This window comes from Diabrotica undecimpunctata, chromosome 4, assembly GCF_040954645.1.
Source record: "Diabrotica undecimpunctata isolate CICGRU chromosome 4, icDiaUnde3, whole genome shotgun sequence".
In the NCBI taxonomy this organism is placed as follows: Eukaryota; Metazoa; Arthropoda; class Insecta; order Coleoptera; family Chrysomelidae; genus Diabrotica; species Diabrotica undecimpunctata.
Window position 1 is genome coordinate 130096113 of NC_092806.1, and position 23903 is coordinate 130120015.

The window sequence follows — 23903 nt, forward strand, 5'->3', positions numbered from 1 at the left end:
TGAACCAACTGAACTTTGTAAGGGTGGTATTTTTCTATATGCAAAACTCTCAAAATAGATGATTTACTTGCATCATTGACGGCGGCCAGTTTTCGAGTTGTCTTATGCGGATTTTCCTCAATCTCTAGAAGTAGGTACATCTAACTTTTTTTATCAGTATATTTAACATTTCTACCTGGTTTTTCAATATTTTTTACATGTCTAGTATAACGAAACTTCTTTTCAATTTTTCTAACTGTAGAACAAACCTCTTTTTGAGTTCTTGTTTTATTACCAAACCCAATTATAATTAAAATGTCTATTCTTTGAGTCTCGGACAAATGAGCCATAATTCAATTTAATACGCGCACAAATATTATACTGACGTCTTTTAGTAACTTTAAATACCCAAATGACAGCAGCCTACTAGCAATATCAATTGTTTATTTGGCTTTTTGACTAATATTTTATTATCTTCAAAGTTTTTTCCCTAACGTTTAGCAGAACAGATACGAAAAGACCTGATTATTTCTAAAGTATATTTTAATAGACCCGGCAATATTGCTGATTTAAAAGTTAGGATTACGATAGAAACTAACAAAATAACCCCCGAGGTCATACAAAATGTTGTACGAGAATTCCAAAATCGCCTCGGCTATTGTCAAGAAGTGAATAATGGTCAAGTTGAACATTTAATTTAATTGTAAAGATCAATTTTCTCAGTTATGATTGCACAAACTCAAAAAAAAACTTTATATTGTTGAACAGAGGACTAAAATCCCTTTCTAACAAGGTGCCACACGACCCCCTTTGTTTAATAAAATTTTCGAGGGGGGTGCTTATAATTCAAAGGGGGTGCTGGAAGGGGATAATATTTTCATACTGTATATTGTCAATTTAAGAATAAAAATCGACCTGTTTCAGGTTTTTTTCGGATAGTACATAATAACGCTAAAAATGAATTTATTCCATACATATGGACCGCATGGTATATTAAATTGTGATGTAGCGTATTTATTGATTACTATTTACACTCAGATATCTTATTGATGATATTACTTAGTTAAATGATTAATTAAAACTAAACGACAGAACTACTGAATTACTGAACGTCGATTGCTTGTCTGTTCGCTCTATAACGTATTCACCTATGACGAATTAGTTTCGTTATTAGATCAACGATTTTTTTGTGATAATGATAAATCTTCAAGGTTGAGCTTTAGAGTGCAACAAAGTATTTTGAAATGAAAAACATGTGTGTCCTATATTTCTGATTGGAAACAATTAATGTAATTTATAATAAGTATTATTTTTACGAGATTTTAAATATTTTTTCGAGATTTTTATAAATCTTAATACTTTGGATTACGTCTTTTTATATATTACAATATGGAATATTTGAAGATTATTTTCATTATCATTTATCAGTAAATGTATTGATTAGGGTAATTCACGACCTCCAGATGCGTAAGAAAATTTTTGGTAGATACTCCAGGGTACCAGATCACGAGTGACTATAATTTGAAAAGAATTACTCCAGTTAAATTCTTTTGATAGTGTAAAATTGCATACATCGCATAAATTGGTTCTTAAATTAATCACCCAAAAAAAAAATGTTTTTTTAAAAAAAATTAATTTTTTTCTGATATATTAGTTTCTAACTTTATTTATGCTAATTCTTCATTAAATATGTTGCTATTAAATTACACTTTTATTTCTCTACACTAAATAAAATATTGATTGGTATTTGCATGGAACTTGAAGTTTATTGCGCTCGATCTACTTTATCCACACACTTTTTGCACTTATTTTACAATGAATCCCTATTTTAACATTTAAATGGAAATCAGTAATATGGTAATACTTACTTGTTACTGGAGCACGACCTAAAATAAAAATTTATTTATTAAGTAATGTTTATAACACAACGCACAAAAATAGTAATTTTTTCATAAATCGCGTATATTGAATACATGAATTTTGTCAGAATATATTGTATTAAAAATAACTAAAACAAATTTAAGAAATAAATCATTCAAAAATATTATAAATTATTTAACTACTATGTTTAAAAATTAGAGTAATATATAATCTGTAAATTATAAAATAAATTATTTATTTTACAATTTGTTGTTACAAAGAACGTATTTCATGATTTGTAGGTTAGTACCAGCAAGATATTTGAAAACAAATTAAGATGCCACAAAAAGAAGTTTTAAAAAAATGCAAAAAAACACGCATTTATTTCAACGGTTCCTAAAAAAACGTTGCCTAAAACAATACAAAATTTACATAAACAACAAGATTTAACAGTGCCGCTTGCATGGTCTAAGGTAGAATTAGAAAAACAACTTCTGAAAAATAGTATCTTTTTTACGACTATCCTAATTCAGTCGTCGCAGTCATGAGAAAGGATTTGGTTTCCTAATTTGCCTTTGAAAGATTAGGAACAAGCTTTTTGAGCATCTTTATTGATGTACAGTGTAACGGTATGGTTAAGTGTAGACAATAAAACAGTCTGAAATCAAAAATTAAACCCCTTTGAGATGTGGTGCTACAGGAGAATCCACAGAATATCGTGAACTGAAAAAGTAACTAATATAGAGGTGTTACAAAGAATGAAGAAAGAATGTGAAGTCATAAAAACTGTTAAAATTAGAAAGATTCAATATATGGGTCATATAATGAGGGGCGAGAAGTACGCATTACTTAGTTTAATTATGCAAGGGAAGAGAAACCCAGGACGACGTAAAATATCCTGGCTAAGAAATTTAAAAGAGTGGATCGGTTGCAGCTCATTAGAGTTATTCAGAAGCGCGGCCAATAAAATTAAAATAGCAATGATGATTTCCAACCTCCGATAGGAGAAGGAACCTGAAGAAGTAACGTTATAAACGTTACATGTAACTTTTCTTTAAATAATTATTTTATTTCAATTTCTTTCGATTTTATTTTTCATTTTAATATTTTTATTCTAAAAATAGTTGGCACTCAACTCTTCAACTTTCTATTTACTGAATATTCTGTCATAATCCAAATTGTAATTTTAATTTTCACTCAATATTCTAATTCCTTCTATGTTCAGACCCCACTATGTTTTATGCCGTGAAACATAGATTTCTATAAAATAATATATGCTTGAATGCTCGAATATATCAACTTTACAAATAAAAGGAAGATATCGAGCACAGTTTTTTATTAAATCTTGCTCAAGTACTTTCGTTCCCAGAGCATCTGCAGGGGTATTTAGTTAAAAATTTTTGGTTATCCAGCACATCATTAAATGTTATAAACATTTAAATACATTTTCACAAAAACTAACAGTAGACAAAGGACAAACAGTGTAAAAATTGTTTGGATACTACATTGTGGGCAACGACAAGAGACATAATGACCTGACCATTCTGTCTATTGCATGGCGTCTCAGGAAAAGTCAATCTACAGTTTTGAATACTTTAAAAAGGTACCACGAGACAGGATATTTTGTACGAAGGCCTGGTCAAGTATGCCCAAGGTGTACAACCGCAATTGATGACCATTTTTTGGTTCTTAATTCTACACGATATCACTCATTGACATCGATGCAACTCAGAAATGAGCAACTAAATGTTAGACAAGTTAATGTGAGTTCAAAAACAGTTAGACGATGATTAAAAGAAGCAAACTTAAAGCCTAAACGCATTCCCAAAGTTCTACCTCTTCTCCAAAATCATAAAGCTCGTCGTTTAGAATTTACACAGCTGGAAAAATGTTCTTTTCACTGATGAGACCAGAATCCTATTATGGAAGCCAGATGGTCGAAACCACCTCTATAGAAGAGTTGGAGAACGATTCGTCACCTGCAATCTCGCCCAGACCGTTAGTTTTGAAGGTGGTGGCATAATGCTTTGGGGAGGTATTGGTTGGAAAGGATGCACCGCAATTGTGGAAGTGATTTGAAGGATGTGTGATGACTCTCATGTTCAAAACATCCTACAACATCATGTTTTGCCATAAGTTGGTTACATTGAATATGGCAGATTCATTTTAATGCACGATAATTCTCGACCTCATGCTGCTGCCATAGTAAGCAAATTTTCTTGATGAGATCCAAATTTGAAAATTGGATTGGCCACCATTTAGGCCGGAATTAAATCCAATGGAACACATGTGGCAATCAGCTAAAACACCGCATACGACAAAACAATCTCGCAACTTCGGCTTGCTGTTCGAGATGAATGGAATGCAATTCCCCAAGGATATGTCCAAAATTTACTTACAAGCATGTCCAGAAGGATGCAAGCAGTAATAAGAGCTGGAAGGGGAATATTCGTTACTGATCATGGACTTGTTTCATTTAGAAAGACTTGTTTAAGAAATTTAAATTAGCATTAAGTTTAGAGTAAATTAATCTTATTTACCTAACATTAAGCATTATTTTTTTTCGCAATTTTCTCTACATAAAAACTTAAAATTGTTCATTAAACATTGTTAAAATAAACTCTTTTTCACAATAAACGACTTGATTGACCAGAATTTATTAAAAAAAAAAACAATTAAAAAATTTCAAAATATTTGATATTTTTGCCCATGAGTGTATTTTATATATTTGATATTTTTGGTTTATATAAACAGGTTAGGTAGGGATTAAACATATCGTTTTGCGGTCTAGTGTCCCCATTTCTGTACTTTTTTTCCATCTAAATATTTTTAGCTTTTCTAAGTACCTTCTTTATTTCTTTGCCAGTTTCCTGATATCTTTTCTTCTGACTTTTCTTCTTATTTATTTACCTATTTACTAATATCCTTTAGTTTATTTAACTCTGCTTCTGCGTCGTTTATTGTTTCTGATTCAGGTTTATTGTTTTTCAGATATTCTTGTACCTCTCGTTTTGTGTCGATATCTCTTAATTGTTGGAAGTCGTATTTCATGGGTTTCGGTTTTGGCAGTTTGTTAAGTCTAAAAGCAATGTTGGCGACAACGTGATGGTGATACGACATAATGCCCACGCTGGGGTATATTTTTACCGATGCTACTGAATTTCCGAACCTTTTGTTAATTAAGATGTAATCGACCTGATTTCGAACGACATGTTGTGGTGTATCTTGAAGTGATCGCCATCTATACAGTCTTCTCTGTGGTAATCTGAAGTAGTTGTTGGTAATTACCAGTTCCTCTTTCACTGCAAAGGTGCTCAGTTGGCCTCCGCGTTCATTTCGCTCTCTTAGAACTTACGGTCCTATTATGTTTCCATCGCGTTCTTATTCAACTTTGGCATTAAAATTTTAGTTAAGTCATAATAGAATGCAAAGTTTGATTAAAATCTGTTAAAATAGATTTAAAGACTCTGTTGTGTATTTCAATGACCTTAGTATCTGCTGCAGTAGTATCTGCTATGTCGAAATTTTCTTCTTTTGGTAAGTCTTTTCCAATATATCTATAAATAATCCCTTTTGTATTTGATTTAATTATTTTCAGTATCTTGTCATGCAAACATTGCACAATTAGATTCCGGGCTTTCATATTTTCATCAAAGTGTTTATTGTTTACGACATTTGTTTCCGCCATTTTTGTCGTTGAGTTTCGTACCACGTTTTCCGTAAACACTTTTGTTTTCTGCTTACCACTATGCAAGCTTCTTAAATTTCCACAACTCTGAGACCACAACCTTTAGGGATTCGTGATGAAAAGAGTCTGCTTATAGATGGAATACTTAACGAAACGTTGACAAAAATAAACGCTCTACTTGTTGACGTTGACACTAATATCACTTACAGGTGGTGCCAACACTTACCACATAAAAATATACAATATAGAATTGTAATACCAACAGTTTATGTGTTTATTCATAATGATTCCTGATGAATTAATGATTCTTGATGTTAATGTAAGAGAACAAGTACAGAATATTAAAAAAAATCGCTGATTATTAAGTTTCTGGAAAGAGGAAAATAGAAAGGTTACGTAAGGCATAGTGCAAAGCGGTGAGACGAAATAAATCTCTCAAGACAAGAAATATAATTAGAGAAGCTGTCCCAGTAATATTGGAAAACAGAATAATGATCAATATAGTAAACCTTTTATAATGTCCTTTTTAGGCAGACTACAGTTAAAGAATGAGTTTAGTCTGACCTGAATTACAGTTAATATGTTAAAATACATATATCCAACATTTGTTAATTTGAAAATATCTGATATTTTGTATATGTTTGTGTTTCAGGTAGAGGCATATTGTACATATAATAATTAATCAAAATACTTACTGCAGTCAACTTCATTAGGAAAATCACAATAGTTTTTGATATGATTCCATAACAGATTGGTAGGACAAGTTTCAAGGTATCTGAGTCCGTGGTCACATTCGTAATATTGCGAGCAATTACCAGGGACGTAATCGTAGGTAATTACGTCAGAGGGATAAGGGCAATGAGGATCTGGAGTAAAATCTAAAAAATAGAATTAATTTTACATATAAAGAATTTAAATTAATTTATTCGTTTACTTTACTTAATTTCATGCGGTCATGCAGTACAGTTTTGATATATACACGTATAGAGGTCTGAATGGTTAAAACAGGTTGTTTTGCCGAATATGAGTACTATAGACCACTAACTTGTTAGAATGAAAGTGTGACATAGTTATATGGATATATTTTTCTACATATTTGGTTCTTGAAAGCCTGTACAAAACTGTTACAATATGCAGGTCTAAAATCAAGTCTCTTTTAGCCTAAGATAGCTGAGGGAAGATTGAATTAAATAACAAGATAGTATTCTTATAAAATCTGCAGTAAATGTTGGCGAATGTTCTGTAATGAACTGGTTCGCCTGTTTTTGTCCTGGTGAATTCCTCCACTATACCAGAGATTTGTGAGCTACCCACTTCCTTGTAGCCGTCTTCTTACTGTCTTTACAATGCCGCAGAAGGGTTCCGGTCCAATGAATGGCATTGATGAGCCTTGTTTGGCCATTTCATCTGCTTTTTCATTGACCTTATGACCCTCGTGAACCGCTACCCAGGCTACCGTAACCTTGCTACGGTCTCCTAGTTTATTTAGGGCACGCACACAATCCCATATTAGGTTAGAATTGACCTCTACAGAATTGAGTGCCGTAAGCGCTGCCTGACTATTTGTGAAGATGGCAACTGAATGTAAAGTTCTTTCCTGCCCTTCTATTTATTCAACGCAGTGATGAATTGCCGTTATTTCTACCTGGAAAACTGTCACATCCTTAGATACACTTACCGGAAAATGTATCCTTTGATTTGTCCCTACTATGCCGGCTCCCACACCCTCCGATGTTTTTGAGCCATTCGTGTACCATGTAGCAGCAGCTTGTGTGGGGACATCTTTATTCCAGTCTTCCCTAGCTGGTATCTAAATTGTGAACTTATTGTTAATCTCGCTATATCTCGCAGCTGTTGCATCGATAGGTTGCCCCATCACAATATCGGCTTTTAGCTCCTCCATTAGCTTTCTCTTGTCAGCAACATGCATCTGGCTTATATGTCTCTGACTATGTGTTAATCTGTACATCACTGATCTGGATTCGCCCTGTATAAAGATATGAAGTGGTGGTAGATTCAGCAGGACTTCCATCGCTGCAGTAGGAGTTGTTTATATGGCCTCCGTAATACACATGCATGCTAGCCTTTGTGTATTACCTAGCAAACTTATTGCTCCCACTTGCTGCGTCTTTGTCTACCACGTCCCGTGCCATAGGTTATCATTGGTCTTATAACCCTTGTGTATCTGCTCAGGGACATAGTAGCTTTGTGTGTGGTTTTCAGAATGTGAGTATTCCATGTAAGCCTATGATCAAAATACACCCCAAGGTATGTTGTTTCTTTGGCAAATGAAATCTCTGTTCCTCCCACCACCGATGGTTTTAGGCCTTGTAGTGCTGTTTTTTTGATGAAGTTGACGATTTGTGTTTTCTGAGCATTGAGTATCAGTCTCTCTTGTTTACACCAGTCGTCAACTATATTTAGGGCTGTTTTCATTCTTTCAGACACCATCCGGGCAAACCTGCCCCTGACAACGATTGCTATATCGTCGGCAAACCCTAGACAATAAAAGCCTTCTGTGGGCACATTTCTGAGGAGATCATCTACCAAGGTTGCCCAAAGTAGAGGGGACAGAACTCCTCTTTGTGGGCAGCCTCCACCTCCTTTTGCTTTGATGGTTGCTTTACCGAGAGTGGACATTACTGTCCTATTCTCCAGGGATGCCCTTATCCATCTGCATATTGCCACAGGTGCGCCTCGTCTACTCAAAGCTCCTGTCAAAGAGCTGGTAGTAACATTATTAGATGCCCCTTCTATATATAAAAATGCGGCCATACGGCAGACCTAATAATCTGGAAAATAATCAAAGCCATTGAAGGTCTTCTAACAGGACACTGTAAGCTGAATAGGCACTTAAAGCTGATGGGATTATTAGATGATGCCCTGTGCAGATTCTGTCACCTCGAAGAAGAAACAGCAGAACACATTCTATGTCAGTGTGACAGTCTGGAAAATGCGCGGTTCTTTGAATTAGGAGAAGAAAATCCACCGGCGAATATTTACAAGGAAGGTACAGTCTTGAAGCTACTAGATTTTATAAAAAGGGTCAGGCTAGAGAATGTTATCTAGAACTAGAGGACCACAATAGATCTGAAAAAGTCGCAGTGGAATAGGCCTCAATCTATCTATCTATCTAGTATTTTTATTAGTATTATTCATTACATTAATGTACATAATATTGTTCTGAAGCTATTTTTTTGTGGCATCTTAATACAATTTGCTATTTTTACTCGGAATTAACCACAATTTTAGTTATAAATATGTTTATTTAGCCGTTTAGATTAACATTTCGGAAATCTTTCTCAAAATACAAATGAAACAAATTTCGTTGTTGTTAATAATTGGTAATACATATTAATTCTTCTGTTAATTTATTGTAACTGACTTATGAATTGATGACTTTGACTCTGATTATTGATACATCTTTCCATTATACTCTGTGTTCGTTGTCTCAGGCATGTTTGCATATCTGAAATTTGTTGAAGTCTCTGTTTTTGATGTATGTTTTATTCGCATTTCGCAGAGTATTTTGTAGATGCAGTTCTTTGATCTTCCTTGTGTATTTTTAAGTTTGGAAAGTTAAGACATTTCGACTATTGTTAAGACTATTGTTAAGACAGGATCGATCTCAGTGTGTTGGTTGCTTTAAAGGAAAAGAGAGTACAATGTAAAGATGCATCAATAACCCTGAAAGAAACAGACATAAAAATAGAAAAGTCAAAGAAACAATTCTCAACCTACTTAATAAAGGAAAATGTGTAGCAAACCCATCAGCAGTATATAGCAGGCGTTGGTTGCCAATACTGAAATAAGAAGTCAACTACAAGAATATACCAACAATATTGGATTAACAAAGTTGGATATATATCGTTCACAATTATTATACATAATGCATATGTAACACACAACACACAGACAAAATACATGAACACATATACACAAATGCATCATGCCTCACATATAAATAATGCAGAAACACACAAAATAATCAGAATTTTAATGTCTCGAGGGCACAAAATCCACCTTCAGAGTTTTTCAGCCAAAAGCACAGCTATTGCCTGCAACACCGTGGCGAAGTAAGTCAACCGTCAATGTTGAAAAGACACAATTCCCTCAACAACGTTGACAGTTATACTCTTTTCACACAATTCTAAATAATTTTTTTGAAAACGGTTTCCCGAGTGAAAATCAAAACGTCCAATTTTAGTTAAGAGTTTTCATTACAATCAATTGTGGCTTAATCCCATATAAACACAATATTTAAATGAAGATTAGGAAACAGCTTCTCTTTGTAACCGTCTTCTTGCTATAAGGTTTCAATAATGTTCTATACTTATCACGGTAAGCTTTAATTCTAGCTTACATTGTTTTGCGTTATGGGATTGTTAGTAATCCTGTGGGCCACATATCTTGTATTCTTTCCGTCACAATTTCACTGGTGTTTGTTTGTATTTTGAGAACGATTTACGAAGTGGAAATTGAAACGTCAATAAACTTACTTTAATTGTGGCTTATTCCCATTTAAATAGTATTTACTGGTTTTTTGCACACAGTTGTTCTACTGTTTTTATAGCTTTGAGATACGAATATAAACAGCTTCATCATATCTTCGTTTTTAGGGAGCTCACTGCCATACTGCTTGACGGGTTGATGAACGATGTTGATTCTCTGGTAATAAATGTGACAGTTGATAACGATGCCAGTGATGGCGATAATAGAGATTATGAGGATGATGTTAATATGCAGTCAGTAAATTATGCGATAGTGTCAAAATCTGCGGACACAAAATGTCAAATCCGAAAAGCATTTAAGTAATAGTTCGGCAAACAGTAAAAATTATTGCGAAAATTTTTAAATAATATAACATCCTTTTTAAGGGGAATGCATGTTATATACAAGGAAACATTTTTATGTACGTAATTGTTGTTATTATTTACATGCAAATGAAATAAAAGTTGCACTTGCTTTTTTATCTTTTAGTTAAATCTTATCTTAAACGTTAATAAACATGATATATTAAACAATAATACAATTTAACTATTTTTCTTAGACTTATAATAGTTACATACCTATATCTGTCTATTAAAATTACAAGTATTTATAATGCATTATTTTGTATTCAACTATACGTATCCGCTTATTAGTGAAATTAAGTTAACTAAATCTATACAGTGCTGAATACTGCTCTGATTATAATTACTTGTATAGTATATCGGCAGTCTAGTAGCAACACGTGCCTGAGAGTTTTGGCAACACTGATCTGCCTAAGCCAAACGTTCCATTTTTAACGTAAAATAAATTATAGTAGCGATTTATCAGATATCTCTTCACTGATATTGTACAAACCCTCGTCTGATGACGATTACAGAATATACTGCTTATAAATAAACTGTAAAAAATTTTTTATGTTTACCTGTTGGTCGAGTAGGATCTGTTGCTCTTGTACGTGGAGCCTCTGAAACAGATAATTTAAAGTTTTACAGTTAGATTTATTAGATAAAGAAAAAATACTATTCTACTCGATCTTTTCTACTAGGACTATATAATATTTTCAACTTATTTGTTAAAAAGATTCATTGCTTCATAAACTACATATTTAAAAAAGAGAAGATATAATTCACAATTTAAGTATACTTGTTCCGCCAAAAATTGTGGCATTACTCTATTTCTAAACATTATAAAGAGATATAGTACTTATAATAATTAGTTATCTGAATATTCTTATATAGTTATAGTTAAACGTCTTATTTATTTAAATTAAGAACAGGCAGGGGATATAAAAAGTTATGTTTTTATTGAGTTTTATGGAATTGAAGTGAGAAATCGAAAAAATATAGATTGCTCAGTTAACGATTCTATATCAAACAGTAACAACTCTGTATGACCGCTTGAAAATGGTCCGCCTCACTACTTGATCGATCCCCTTTAAAAATTGTTGAAGTTTTTACGTTTCATAAACAACATCCGTTGCCATCTAAGCAGGTGTTTTTCGATAAACTAAATCTTAACCCGTCGGTTAAAGCACATTTCAGCAATCTTAAAACATTTCATTTAACATATCCTCTGGTAAATCTTAACCTAGATACACAGTGCACTTGGTCAGTTGAGGAACAGAATCAGCTACTCTGCAACTGCGTTTCTTTCTTCTTCTTTCTTTATTATGGGCGAATCTCCTGTTTAAACTTCATCTACCTGCATCAATGTTCAGATTGTCGCTCCACCTTTTTCGGGGTCGGCCTATACTTCTACGTTCCGTTGGTGATTTATTCAAGCGATTTTCCTTATTCTTCTTTCTTCCAGTCTGCTAATATGGTCATTTTACTCTTTTTTACTGTATAAAGATCTCTTAAATTTATTTGACAATCTTAATTTTAAAAAAAGTTTAAGAGGAAATCAACAATCCTTAAATAGATACGAATTAACTTACCCGTTGGAGCTGAGGGATCGATTTCTGAAAATGGAAAGTGTATAATTAACAGTTTTCAACAAAGAATTATCATGATTGATAAGTTTTTTTCAAATTTCTAATCGTTAGTCCAGAAGTTAGTTATGAGAGTTAGTTTTTTGTGTATCTACATAAACGAGTAATAACTAAACCACCCAGATTATACCTACTGACAATATTATACAGATATCAAATCAGGTTAAAAGTTGTAAATCAGATGTAAAGTCAAGTGATAAAGTAAAAATATTATAATTGTGCCCTAAAAAGTAGATATAACAAATGCTATATTGACAAACATTTAAAATGCAATAAAAAAATGCTAAGATCTTACCCAGCTATCAACGAGATAGATGGGTAAAACGAATGAAGCAAGTGATTCATATTAGAGGTTATTTTAAGCTATTTTAATACCTACTGCAATCAACATTCTCTTTAAAGTCACAATATTGTTTCTCTTGGTTCCACCATAAACCTGTTGGACATTCCATGATATTTACCTTTCCGGCAAAACACTCAATATACTCAGCACAATTAGCTGGATCTGGCCAGAAGGTTGCTTCATTTCCCGGTAGAGGACACTTAAACTCAGCTTGTACCACAGCTATAATGCATTAAAATAAACATCTTACAAATAATAAATACCTGAGCATTGTATAAATAACAAGTCCAAGCATAATAAATAAGTCCAAGTATAACAAATGCTAAACAAACAGCTAATATATTGTTTTTATATAAACGGTGCTTTATTAGTGCTAGGAATTACTCACTTGTAAGGGGTACGAAACAAATTATTTAGGTAAAAGCACAGATAGGATCATACTTTGGAAATACTTTCAAATATACAGGACCACACATATTGACTGAGTGGAACAAAATTATCTTTTTTTAATGAAAACTGTACATTTTGTATATTTTTGGTATCTCCTCGATGTTTTCGTTTTTGTAATAAAAGATATTGTAATGTTGTACGAGGTAATTTAAAAGACAATTATGTTATATTAGTAATTTCCTAGCAACATTAAAATCCTGCAGAATTATACAGATTTGTTTAATCATTCTTTTGTTTTGTTTTTATCACCGACCCACTTAAATATTGCAAATTTAACCTTCGATCATGACATACAATTGCGAGAAAATATTCAATTTATTAAAAAATCAAATACCTTTTTAGAACTTTGAACTCTTAATTCAAGTAACTAAAAACTAACTAATAATTTGCCTCTTTTCATTGACATACGATTTATTAACAAAAATGACGACAAACTGGATTATCTTACAAAAAAACAATTGACGACATTCATAAAATAAATAACCTGCTAAATCCTGAAAATTGACCCAAATTCAACTAAGATTAAGATGGGATTAGAAAGGCTTTCTTCAAACATCAGTAAAATATTTAATAAAATGAGTAATATTACGAACACAAATTAAGTCCAGAGCAAAACTACAAAATTACAGAAGATAAATGTCATTATGTAGTTATTAGCAACTTAACCCTGATATAGTTAAACCCTTCTTTATTATAGTGAACCACTGTACAAGTGATTCACTATATTAAAGAGAAACTAAGAATCAAGGGATATATTAGATGTTATGCTCTCCTTAAAGCTTCTGACGCAGCGAGTGGTTCTTCAGTCAATATAGGTATAAAATCTAAAACCTTTATTGACTTATTATTTAATAAGGAAATTTGGCCACCTTGTTTAAACATTAAATAATAGTCTATAGAATCCTTATATTCCAAACCAACGCCTTCATCTGAGCCCAATATGAGTCCGAAGAACATCAGAAGCCGCGTTAGGTTGAAAAATCCAATTACTATTTCAAGCAACAACAAAAATGAAGCAGAAAGCACTAAAATATTCACAGACAAGCAGGCCATCGAGATTTGCAAATTTATGAATCCTTTCCATTCCCATATTAATTTTAAGAAAGATACTTTAAAACCATCGATAAATCTGGATTCTTTTACTAAGAGTTAGGTTAAACAATAACTCGAACAGTCGATATCTGCTAGTAAGTTAAGAGAGTAGGATATCTTAAAAGCCATTAGACCATCTTTCTTTTTTACACAACCAAAATGCTTTAGTATGTTACGATAGATTTACCAACACTGTTAGTGTTGGTAAATCTAGTGTAAGTGTTAAACTGTTTTTGGGTTCTGAAGGACTTCTCACTAAGACCGAAGATCTACGAAAAATCCTTCTAGAATTTATCGATGCCTATGGAATTGGTCCAACTGAGGTGAAAGCTAATATTGATGATTTTAGGTCCTTTCTCACTTCGGAAAGAATTATTCACCTGCAAAAACTAAAGAAACGTTACCGAAATTACTATTCCGTTGTCTCCCCAAAACGAAACTGTAAACAATACGACGTATTTTGTGGGACTAGAAACCTCAAGTTTTAGTGATGACAACTTTAGCATGGTCCTTATTCATATTCGTTCTATAAGATATACAACAGCTTGAAGTCAACGAGCCTTTTTTTGAAGAAAAACATAACATAATTGCTAGGGATGATCGTCCAAGTTCAGCTCATGATGGCACCCTAATTCTTTCTACAAATAATCATTTCTCTTCAGTAACAAAATATGACTTTCCGCTGAGTGAAGCCTTCCTTGATTTTTTCTTAGTTTATAATAAGAATCTTAATCTTTACATTCTTTGCACATATGCACTTGACTCTTCCACGGAACTATGTTTTCAGAACCTGCTAAATTTGTTAGATGACCTGGCCAATGAAAACAGAAAAATTCTATGCGTGATTTCAATATTAATTATGCTGCTGCTTATGCTACCCAACTGTCCCTGTACAATATATTCGAATAGTATGGTCTCACAACGCACGTTAATTCTTCTACAAGAATTACTAAAACATCTACCATTATTGAATACATTGCCTCAGATTTCTCACCCTTTGATGTTCGCTCTGCACTAATGCGGGACTATCTGATCATGAAGGAGTATATACCAAGTTAAAACTCTCAGGAAACCTTCTTCGAGTACCTGACGTTTAGATAGGATTTTTTCGCTCAGAACTCTCCTAAATTCCAAAATTTATGTTTAACTTTTGAGTGGCATTTTCATTCTATAGAGGAGGACTATAATTTCAGTCATTTTTTAGAAAGGCTTGTCTGTATTTTCAATAAGGCTTTTCCTTTAATTACAATTAAGCCAAAATATCACAAACCGTGGACTACCAAAGGTACCCGCATACCAGCTAAGAATATGCGTTCACTAGTGTACATCAAGAAATTTACTGCAAAAGTCTGTCACTGAATATATCACGAAGTACAGAACTACCTATCTAAAACTTATCAAAACAACTAAAAAAGCGTACTATCAAAATCGTCTAGGAAGATCTAAACGTGTTGCAAAAGAAACTTGGTTCATAATATACGATCTTCGAAATAAAACTAACACAGCTCAAACATTTTCCCTTCCAAACCCTAAAAATCTAAATGAATACTTCGTTCATGTGAGTAAAAATATAACATCAACTATATTGCCACAACAAGATCCCATTTTCTATCTCAACAATTCAAAAAAGTCTCGAATTCATTCTTTATAAGACCAGTCGATAAATCTGAACTTACCCAAAAAATCCATAGTATCAAAAGCAAATCTTCCTGTAGTACTGATGGACTATCAATAAAAATGTTCCCAAATTCCCCATACGATGTGTTGAAAGTTCCGGTCTAACTAATTAATGCTTACTTTAAGCAGCCGTTATTATTCATCTTCATAAGGATGGTGAAAAATCTAATGCCTGCCAATATAGACCTATTGTCTTACTACTGGTACCAGCTAAAACGTTTACAAAATCCGTTCGGCTTTTTATCTAATACATGCACCAGTGATGCTATGTTTTCAGTGCTACATTAGGTTTACCAAGAACTAAACAATAACCTTTACACTGCCACTATTTTTATGACTATGCCAAAGCTTTTGATTGTGTAAATCACATTTTGATAAAAAAACTAAATTTCTACGGAATTCAAGGTATTTCTTTAAGTTGGTTCTAATCTTTCTTGAGAAATAGGAAACTACTAGTAAGAGCAAATGATACTAACTCTAGTCACAAAAGCAATGTATGTGGAGTACCACAAGGTTAAGTTTTGGGTCCTCTATTTTTCCTTTTCTTTATAAATGACATCACTAATTTAAAAATCGATGAAAATTTTGTTCTTTTTGCTGATAATACCAGTATCCCCTGGAGACGCTACAATAGGGCCACTAGGGTCCTGTTATATGCAATATTGACTGACGTGTTGGATACAATACAATTTAAAACACCATCAAATTTGATTTTTTTCTACTTTTTTTTTCGTTTAGACTTTCTTGACATGTGTAATTAAATATTTGGGTATATCTGGTAATTTTTGGAATAACTTTAATTTAAAGAATTTTCAAAATATTTGAAACAGTTAATTATAATGATTAAGAGAAATAACATCTTTTTTGAAAGATCTAAGTCTTAAATCTTTTATTGAAAGAAAAATAATACTTACATGCTGCAAGAGCAAAAAAGCATGCTGATAGGAGATCTGAAAAAAATAAGAATAATGTATTCAGTTTACTTCGTAATACTTTATTGTTCGTGATCTAGCTCGTAGCGTCGCAACATAATCTCATCTGGGCTTGTCATTCAGTAAGTCTGGAAATTTAGTTTTTATAATGACCATTGGTGCTATCGTCGCATTTGTTTGAATCGTCTCTATATTATCAAACTGTTACTCTCCAAGCGACACTTTTAGTTCTGGAAACACCAAAAGGTAGAAGGATGCTATGTCGGGACAATGTTGTGTTTTTTCAGAAGCAAGTTTTTATACAAGATTCGAAGTGGCCCAATAGCGGTGCATTATCGTAATAAAGAAACTGTTTTATTCTTACCGTGTCACGATATCTAGGAAGTTCAAGGTAAAATTTTTCTTGCTCTTAGTTTTTGGAGCAAATTCATGATGCATAACATATTTATAATAATAAAAAAATAAATTAATAAACAATTATCATAGACGATCCAATGAAATCTTCATTGTGAAGATAATTATTTTGTTTCAGGATGACAATTGTAGATCTACCAATCGTCTTTTAATAATGTTCTAAGCAAATTTTCGTTATTAGCGAGTTGTCTAAAGCATAAATTAAATCATACTCTGTCGTGAGCAATTTTGGAATGAATTAAGCTCACAGGTGAGTCATTCACACATTCTTAGTAAGAATTTACGAAACATGTTTTTTCGCATGACGATTTTCTTAAATCGTAAGTCTTACATGGTTGATATTTCCCGGTATTGTCCTGCTAAAATGTCCAATAGAACGCAGCATTGTTGCAGCAATTTTAACCTATTGAACCATACTCGTATCTCTCTTATGGTCGCTCATTCATCTCAAAACGACTTGCATGATTTGGAAATGATCTGCATAATGTTTTAAGTGTAGATCGAAACTCATTCAAATTGGCTGCTCACGTCTCTGTCATTTTCTTCGGTGATAGCAAAATATTCAAAGTTTGCAATTCTTTCTCATTTAATTTTGTTGGTCACCAACGACTTCTTTTAAATTACTACTAAGGGAAAAAATAAAACTTATTTATCATTACCTAATTGATAAAGGGCAAAGTATAAAAAAAACTATGCCAAATAATTGGTACACTCGTATTTATATTTAAAGTCAAGTATCAAATCGTATCTGTCACGTATTAAAAATGGCGAAAATTTCACAGTTGGATTTAAAACATTTTGATTTATCGATGTCATATATATCTGCATATCGTAATGCAATCACAGTGATACTGACAATCAATATTATCTTATTTTTAATAACCTTGGAATCATATCGTTATCTATTTATTTAATCAGCTGTAGATATTATTCGGCTACGGGCCTCTTTTTCTTTCTTTTTCTATTTATTCTGGTGTTATTTTGGTAGATACATACATACATAATCCAGTATACACATTACCATTGAGGGTGTGGAGATTTTGGTTAGGCCTGTTTTTCGTCTATTACGGCCCAGTGCTAAATTTTCCAATTCTTGTTAATTTACTCCTTGTTTTTCAAGACTCTTTTTAATTCTATCTATTTATGTTTGTTTTCTTGTTAAGAAAAGCAGATTGTTGTTAATCATACTTGGTGATTTTAATATAAATTTTAAAATTGAATCTAACTTTTCTTTTGATATTCAAAATCTGTTAATATCTTTTGGTCTAAATGTAACTATAAACATCTATACATAAACATGATACTAGAATCACATCTCAGTCCAGTAGTTGCATTACAAGTGCACTAAGTATTACAAAGATGGACTTTTTCTATGATACCAATAATGATCCTGATTTTTTGACATTTTTTTTTAAACAAAATATACAACTTGATATTAAAGCCTTTTCCACTAAAAAAAGTACGACAAACTGCTGAAAAAACACTCGTGCAATGCTTTAATAACGAATTAAGGTCTTACAGATCTAATCTTTCTCTTATCAAACACATTGCAGATGCCATTAATGATTTTAATATGTTCAAAGTATATAAACAACAAAAGTTTATTTTTATATAAGTATATACGTTTTATTTTCATGTAAGTTTATTTTTATATAAGTATATAAACAACAAAAGGCAATTACAAAATGCTAAAAAGTCAGCTTACTGTGATTTTACCAATTCTCATAATAAACCTCTTGTCTTCTCTTGTCTTCCCTTGGCCTCCATTTCAATAACCCCTTTGTCCATCGCCCATAGGGAAGACAAGAGAAGCGTCTGTCGACCACCTACAAGATGGACTGACGATTTAAGAAGACTCAATAAAAACTGGATGAGAGCGGCGCAAGATAGACGGGGTTGGAAACATGAGGAAGAGGCCTATGTTCAACAGTGGACTCTTGAGGCTGGATGATGATGATGATAATAAACCTAGAGACGGTACAACCTGATCTACCTCCAGACGAAATAAATAAATTAATTGTTTAGTACAATTGCACAGAATATAATTACATCCCTTCCGATTATTAATGTCGATGTCCTCTTCAGCTATAGAAATTATCCTTCTCCGAGCAAGACATTTTTTTGCCCTGTTGTGGAAGAAGAGATCAAGTAATAAAGCCTCTTAATAATTCCAATTATAGGGACGTTCATGAAATAAATAGCAAGGTTTTAAAAGACACTTACCAACTAGTTTTAGCACCTTCCAATTATCTTATTAATTTAATGCTATCAACTGGGGTATTTCGGGAAGTACTAAATTAATCAAAAGTACTAATTATCTATAAAAAAGGTGATTCCTCAAAAACTGACAATTACGAACCCATAAGCATTGTTTTTACTTTTGGGAAATTGATTAATAGGTTTATCAAACAACAATTATAATCCGATTTTGAGTCCAATAACTAATTAAGCAACTCACAATATGTATTCAGAAGTGCTTGTTCTACTAGCAAAGTGGTATATAATGTTGTGAGCGAGGTGATTGAGGGGATTGAACGCGGCAATCGCATAGCAATTTCTCGTTGCGACTTGTCGAAGGCTTTTGGCTGGGTGACACGACCTTTTGCTCCACAAATTAAATTACTATGTAGTCAGAGATATCCCTCTTAAGCTTATAACTTCTTACCTATGTGGCAGACACCAGGAGTTAGTGTCTAAAGGTCATCTCTTCGATTTTCTATCCGTAAAGCATGGAGTCCGACAAGGTCCGGTGTTAGGACCTCTTTTGTTTATTATTTATGTCAACGATTTGCCTAAATTGATATCTCCGTACAAATCCGTATAATTCGCTGATGATACGACATATGTTATACCAGGAAAAAATAATGATAATTTAAAAATATCTTATGAGGAAGTTTCGACCAAATCTAGCACATGGTTAATTTATATTTAAATGGGAATAAGCCACAATTAAAGGTTAAAATACGTTTATTGACGTTTCAATTTCCACTTCGGAAATCGTTCTCAAAATACAAACATTAGTAAATTAAATAAATTTTGTTTTTTTTCAAACGATTTCCGAAGTGGAAATTGAAACGGCAATATCGAACGGCAATAAACACGACCCCTCACAACCCCTCTCTGGGGGTGAGGCGGGGGACAACTTTGAAATCTTAAATAGAAAACCTTATTTTTTATGGTAGTTTGTCGATTTTGTCGAATGCTACAAAATTGAACGTAATTTGATCTAACATTTGGTAAAAACTAACCAGAGAGTTTCTTATTTTATTTATAAATATTATTTAGTAAAATTTTAAAACAAAACTTTTTCACCTTTAATTTAAACGTAGCAGAACTATTGACTTCCACTAAGGGTTAGTCGAGGGATAAAAAATTACTAAGTTGGTAATAAATTCGTAAAAACTTAGCAAAACACTGTGGTATATCATAAATAATTTTTTAAATTACGCTGGCTCTAATATTATCTACGTAAAAAAGTTTTATCTGAATTTTTCAAAATATTAAACCATCTCCATAATTTTCCTAAGTAATCACGATAAATCTTTTTTCCTTTTCGGTTCTAACGCCATCTACCAATAATTCGAAAAAAATGTCTCCTATAAAAGGTACTTATTCCAAAAAAGGAAGAATTCAAATCTGGAATAAAAAATGGAAGTTCTTATTTGAAATTTCAAAGTTGCCCTCTCCATGCCATAGGGGTGTCTATCCGGCAAAGCCACAATAACCTCCCATAATGGTGTCATCTTTCATACCACTATTTTGGGTATGCCCTGACAAATTTTTATCTTTTATAAAATAACGAAGGACTTAGGTTCACGGGCGCTGAGGCTATAATGTTAGTAGTTTATCATAATACAATGTGCCAATAATTAGTTTATTTTTTAGGACATTTTCAAGAAACTATGTTTAATTTTTAATAGCAGAAACAAAAGTATTGGTTATGTAAATAAAAAAAAAGTTTAAATAAGGAGTCTAAATTAAGATCTCTTTACTTCTTAGTGATAAGCCAACGTTATAACTAAATATGCTAATTAATAGATGCGCAAGAAAATTCACATGCAAGCTCTAGAAGTTTATTCTAGAGCTTGATTCTAAAATTCAAGCAAAGGTTGGCATCATATATGTACATTATATTATCGTACTTAAATATATTGTTAAAACTTTTTAAAAAACAAATAAGTATAATTGTATAATGCTGTGGCCGCATGTTTTACTTACATTTCATTTTGATTTTTTTATATCCAGTTCAAGAATCACAAGCCCACTTATGTTGTGAAAAAAATAAAAAAATACGGTATTTATAATATAACTTATCTGATTTTGTATCGTTCTTCCATCAAGCAATATAGGCGCCTATTTAGAATATTATCTTAAACTTAATAATATTGACAATATAAATATTTTCGTTGAACAACTTACTACTAAGAAATTACGTTTGAATTGTTACTAATCTTGATTATTATAAAGTAATTCAAATAGCATTCTTAAGTTACTTTAAAAGTTAAGAGCTGTCGTAAGTTACTTTAAATAATTTTACTTTAGAATGATAAATTAGACTTAGAAGAGAATTCTAAAGTACAATTACTTTAGGATATAGGCCTCTCCATGTTTCAAGTGAAAATGTACATGTAATGTAATGTTGATGTAATCCACAAAAGATGAACAATGTTTATATGTTTAGCACACTTGTAACGATAAATAGTTAGTGAAGCATAAACCAAACACATATATAAAGTAAAGAAACAAGAAGTAAGTTATTGACTCGTTTGAAAAAAACAATATTGAATTTGGATGAGTTGGAATCAATAAAAGGGCTGTTAAGCCTGCCACTCACGTTCCAACGCCGCAGTACGATTTTGTCGAATGCTACAAAATTGAACGTAATTTGATCGTGTATTTGCACCATTCGACCAAATCGCTGCGATTTGACAGCAGACAAACAAGTCAGTCTGCAGCAGTACGACAGTGTTGGTTGTAAATTTGATCGTGTATATTGTGATAACGACAAAATCGTACGACTGCAAAAAAAATCATTTGCTGGTAAATTTCGAAAACGGCTTGTAGCTAGAGGTATTTAAGAGATTTCTTTGACATTTATAAAGAACAGAGTGTCTTTGAAAAATAAAATCGACATCATATCATGATAAATCCGCTAGAAATAAAGCTGTGAATATTTTGGTTGCTAAATTTCAAAGTGAAAGCGGATACTAATGAAGAGTTGGTAAAAAAGAAAATTAATAATATTCGAACATGTTACAAATGGGAATTAAAATTATCTGGATATAATCGCAATTCTTCTAATAAATGTACGTTGACAGCTTGTATGTATTTTCAGCAACCAATCTTTGCACCACCACCCACATTTCTTGTATTTTTTTCGTTTACATAAAGAGCAAGAGATGCTAAAAGTATATCGTTATGTAACATGTTTCTGATTTGAAAGTAAAACTCATACTGCAAAATCGGTACGTGTGTGTTCCCATCCGATTTTCAACATTATTGTATTGCAATTGCATTCGACAAAGTCGTACTGCGCCGTTGCAACGTGAAGAACTTGTTTTTATTTTTATTACTCAAGCTTTCGAATGTATTTACATTCTTTTTCAACAGCTACAAGAAAAAGTAACCGATAGTGGAAACAAAAACATTGGAAAAAATAACTCATTGAGTAAATCTAGATTGGTTAATTGAAACTAATACTAACTTCATTAACATAGAGTTCTTAAATGTTTTTTTTTTTATTTAAACACAACACCACATCATGCGCGCAGGGTTATTAGTGGATGTAACAAATACAAGAAATATTACATTAAATACAGTTGAATAACTTGATGTCTTTTAAATAGCTTAACACTGTTGAAATTTTTTTGGTGAGAACTGTTTTGAGATCATTATCTGTGAATTTGTGGGATCTTCTTTTTTCCATGAATTGAGGAAAATCAAGCAGGACATGTTTGACATTCAGTGGTTTAGAGCAGCTGGAGTAGATAGGTAGTGGTCCTTTTGTTATTAAGTATTTGTGTGTTAAGGCAGTATGGCCAATTCTTAGACGGTTAATAATAACTTGGTTTCTTCTGTTTGAAGGGGTCTCCAGGACAGCAGTTATTTTTGGGCAAATTACATTTAATTTTGTACCTAATTTTTACCAATGATTTTGCCATGTATTAGTACAGTGGATTTTAATCAGGTTCTTTAAATCGGTGTCATCATCATCATCATCATCAGTAGCTCGACAACCCTTTCTGGGTCCTGGCTTGTTCTAGGATTTTCCGCCATTCTGTTCTGTTCCTTGCTTTGTTTTTCCAGTTGGTAATCTTAAGTGTTTTCAGATCTTGTTCCACTTGTTCCATGTATCTAAGTTTGGGTCTTCCCTTTGACCTTCTTCCTACTGGTGTTTGCCTCATAATATGTTTTGGTGTTTCAGTCTCCAACATTCGTTCAACATGGCCCATCCAGCGCAGACGTCCGATCTTTATGGATGTTATGATCTCGGGTTCATTGTATGCTGTGTACAGTTCAAAGTTATATCTTCTGCGCCATATGTCATTTTCCTTTACCCCCTTATATATGTGTCTAAGGATTTTTCGTTCAAATGTGCCTAATAGGTTTTCATCGCTTTTCGATAGTGTCCATGTCTCTGATCCATATACAAGGACCGGTTTTATCAGGGTCTTGTATATTTTGCATTTGGTTTTTCTTGTGATGTTGTTAGATCTTAGATGTTTAATTAGTCCATTATATGTTTTATTAGCGATATGTATTCTTCTCTTAACTTCTTCGCTGACATTGTTATCTGCGGTAACTAGTGAACCTAGGTATGTAAAATTTTTCACGCTTTCGATGTTATAGTCTCCTATTGTCAGATTCTGTAGGTTTCTTTGGCCTGTCGATTTACTGGCCTTCATGTATTTGGTTTTTATTTCATTAATGTTTAGGCCACTGTTTTGTGCCGCTCTTTCTATCGCATTAAATGCTTCTATCATCTCT

General features: G+C 32.6%; 1 protein-coding gene across 1 annotated transcript in view; it reads right to left on the bottom strand.

Moving 5' to 3' along the window:
* LOC140440008 (peritrophin-1-like) overlaps nt 1-21256 on the bottom strand; it is a 34424-nt gene extending 13168 nt beyond the window's left edge. Inside the window, exons 1-7 of the mRNA XM_072530237.1 lie at nt 21135-21256; nt 16485-16520; nt 12388-12573; nt 11955-11978; nt 10941-10982; nt 6223-6405; nt 1848-1865 (exon numbers count right to left, since the gene is read on the bottom strand). Coding sequence (XP_072386338.1) covers nt 1848-1865; nt 6223-6405; nt 10941-10982; nt 11955-11978; nt 12388-12573; nt 16485-16520; nt 21135-21141 — 496 coding nt within the window. The 5' untranslated portion in view covers nt 21142-21256. The remainder of the gene's footprint in view (nt 1-1847; nt 1866-6222; nt 6406-10940; nt 10983-11954; nt 11979-12387; nt 12574-16484; nt 16521-21134) is intronic.
* Between the last annotated feature and the right edge of the window lie 2647 nt (nt 21257-23903).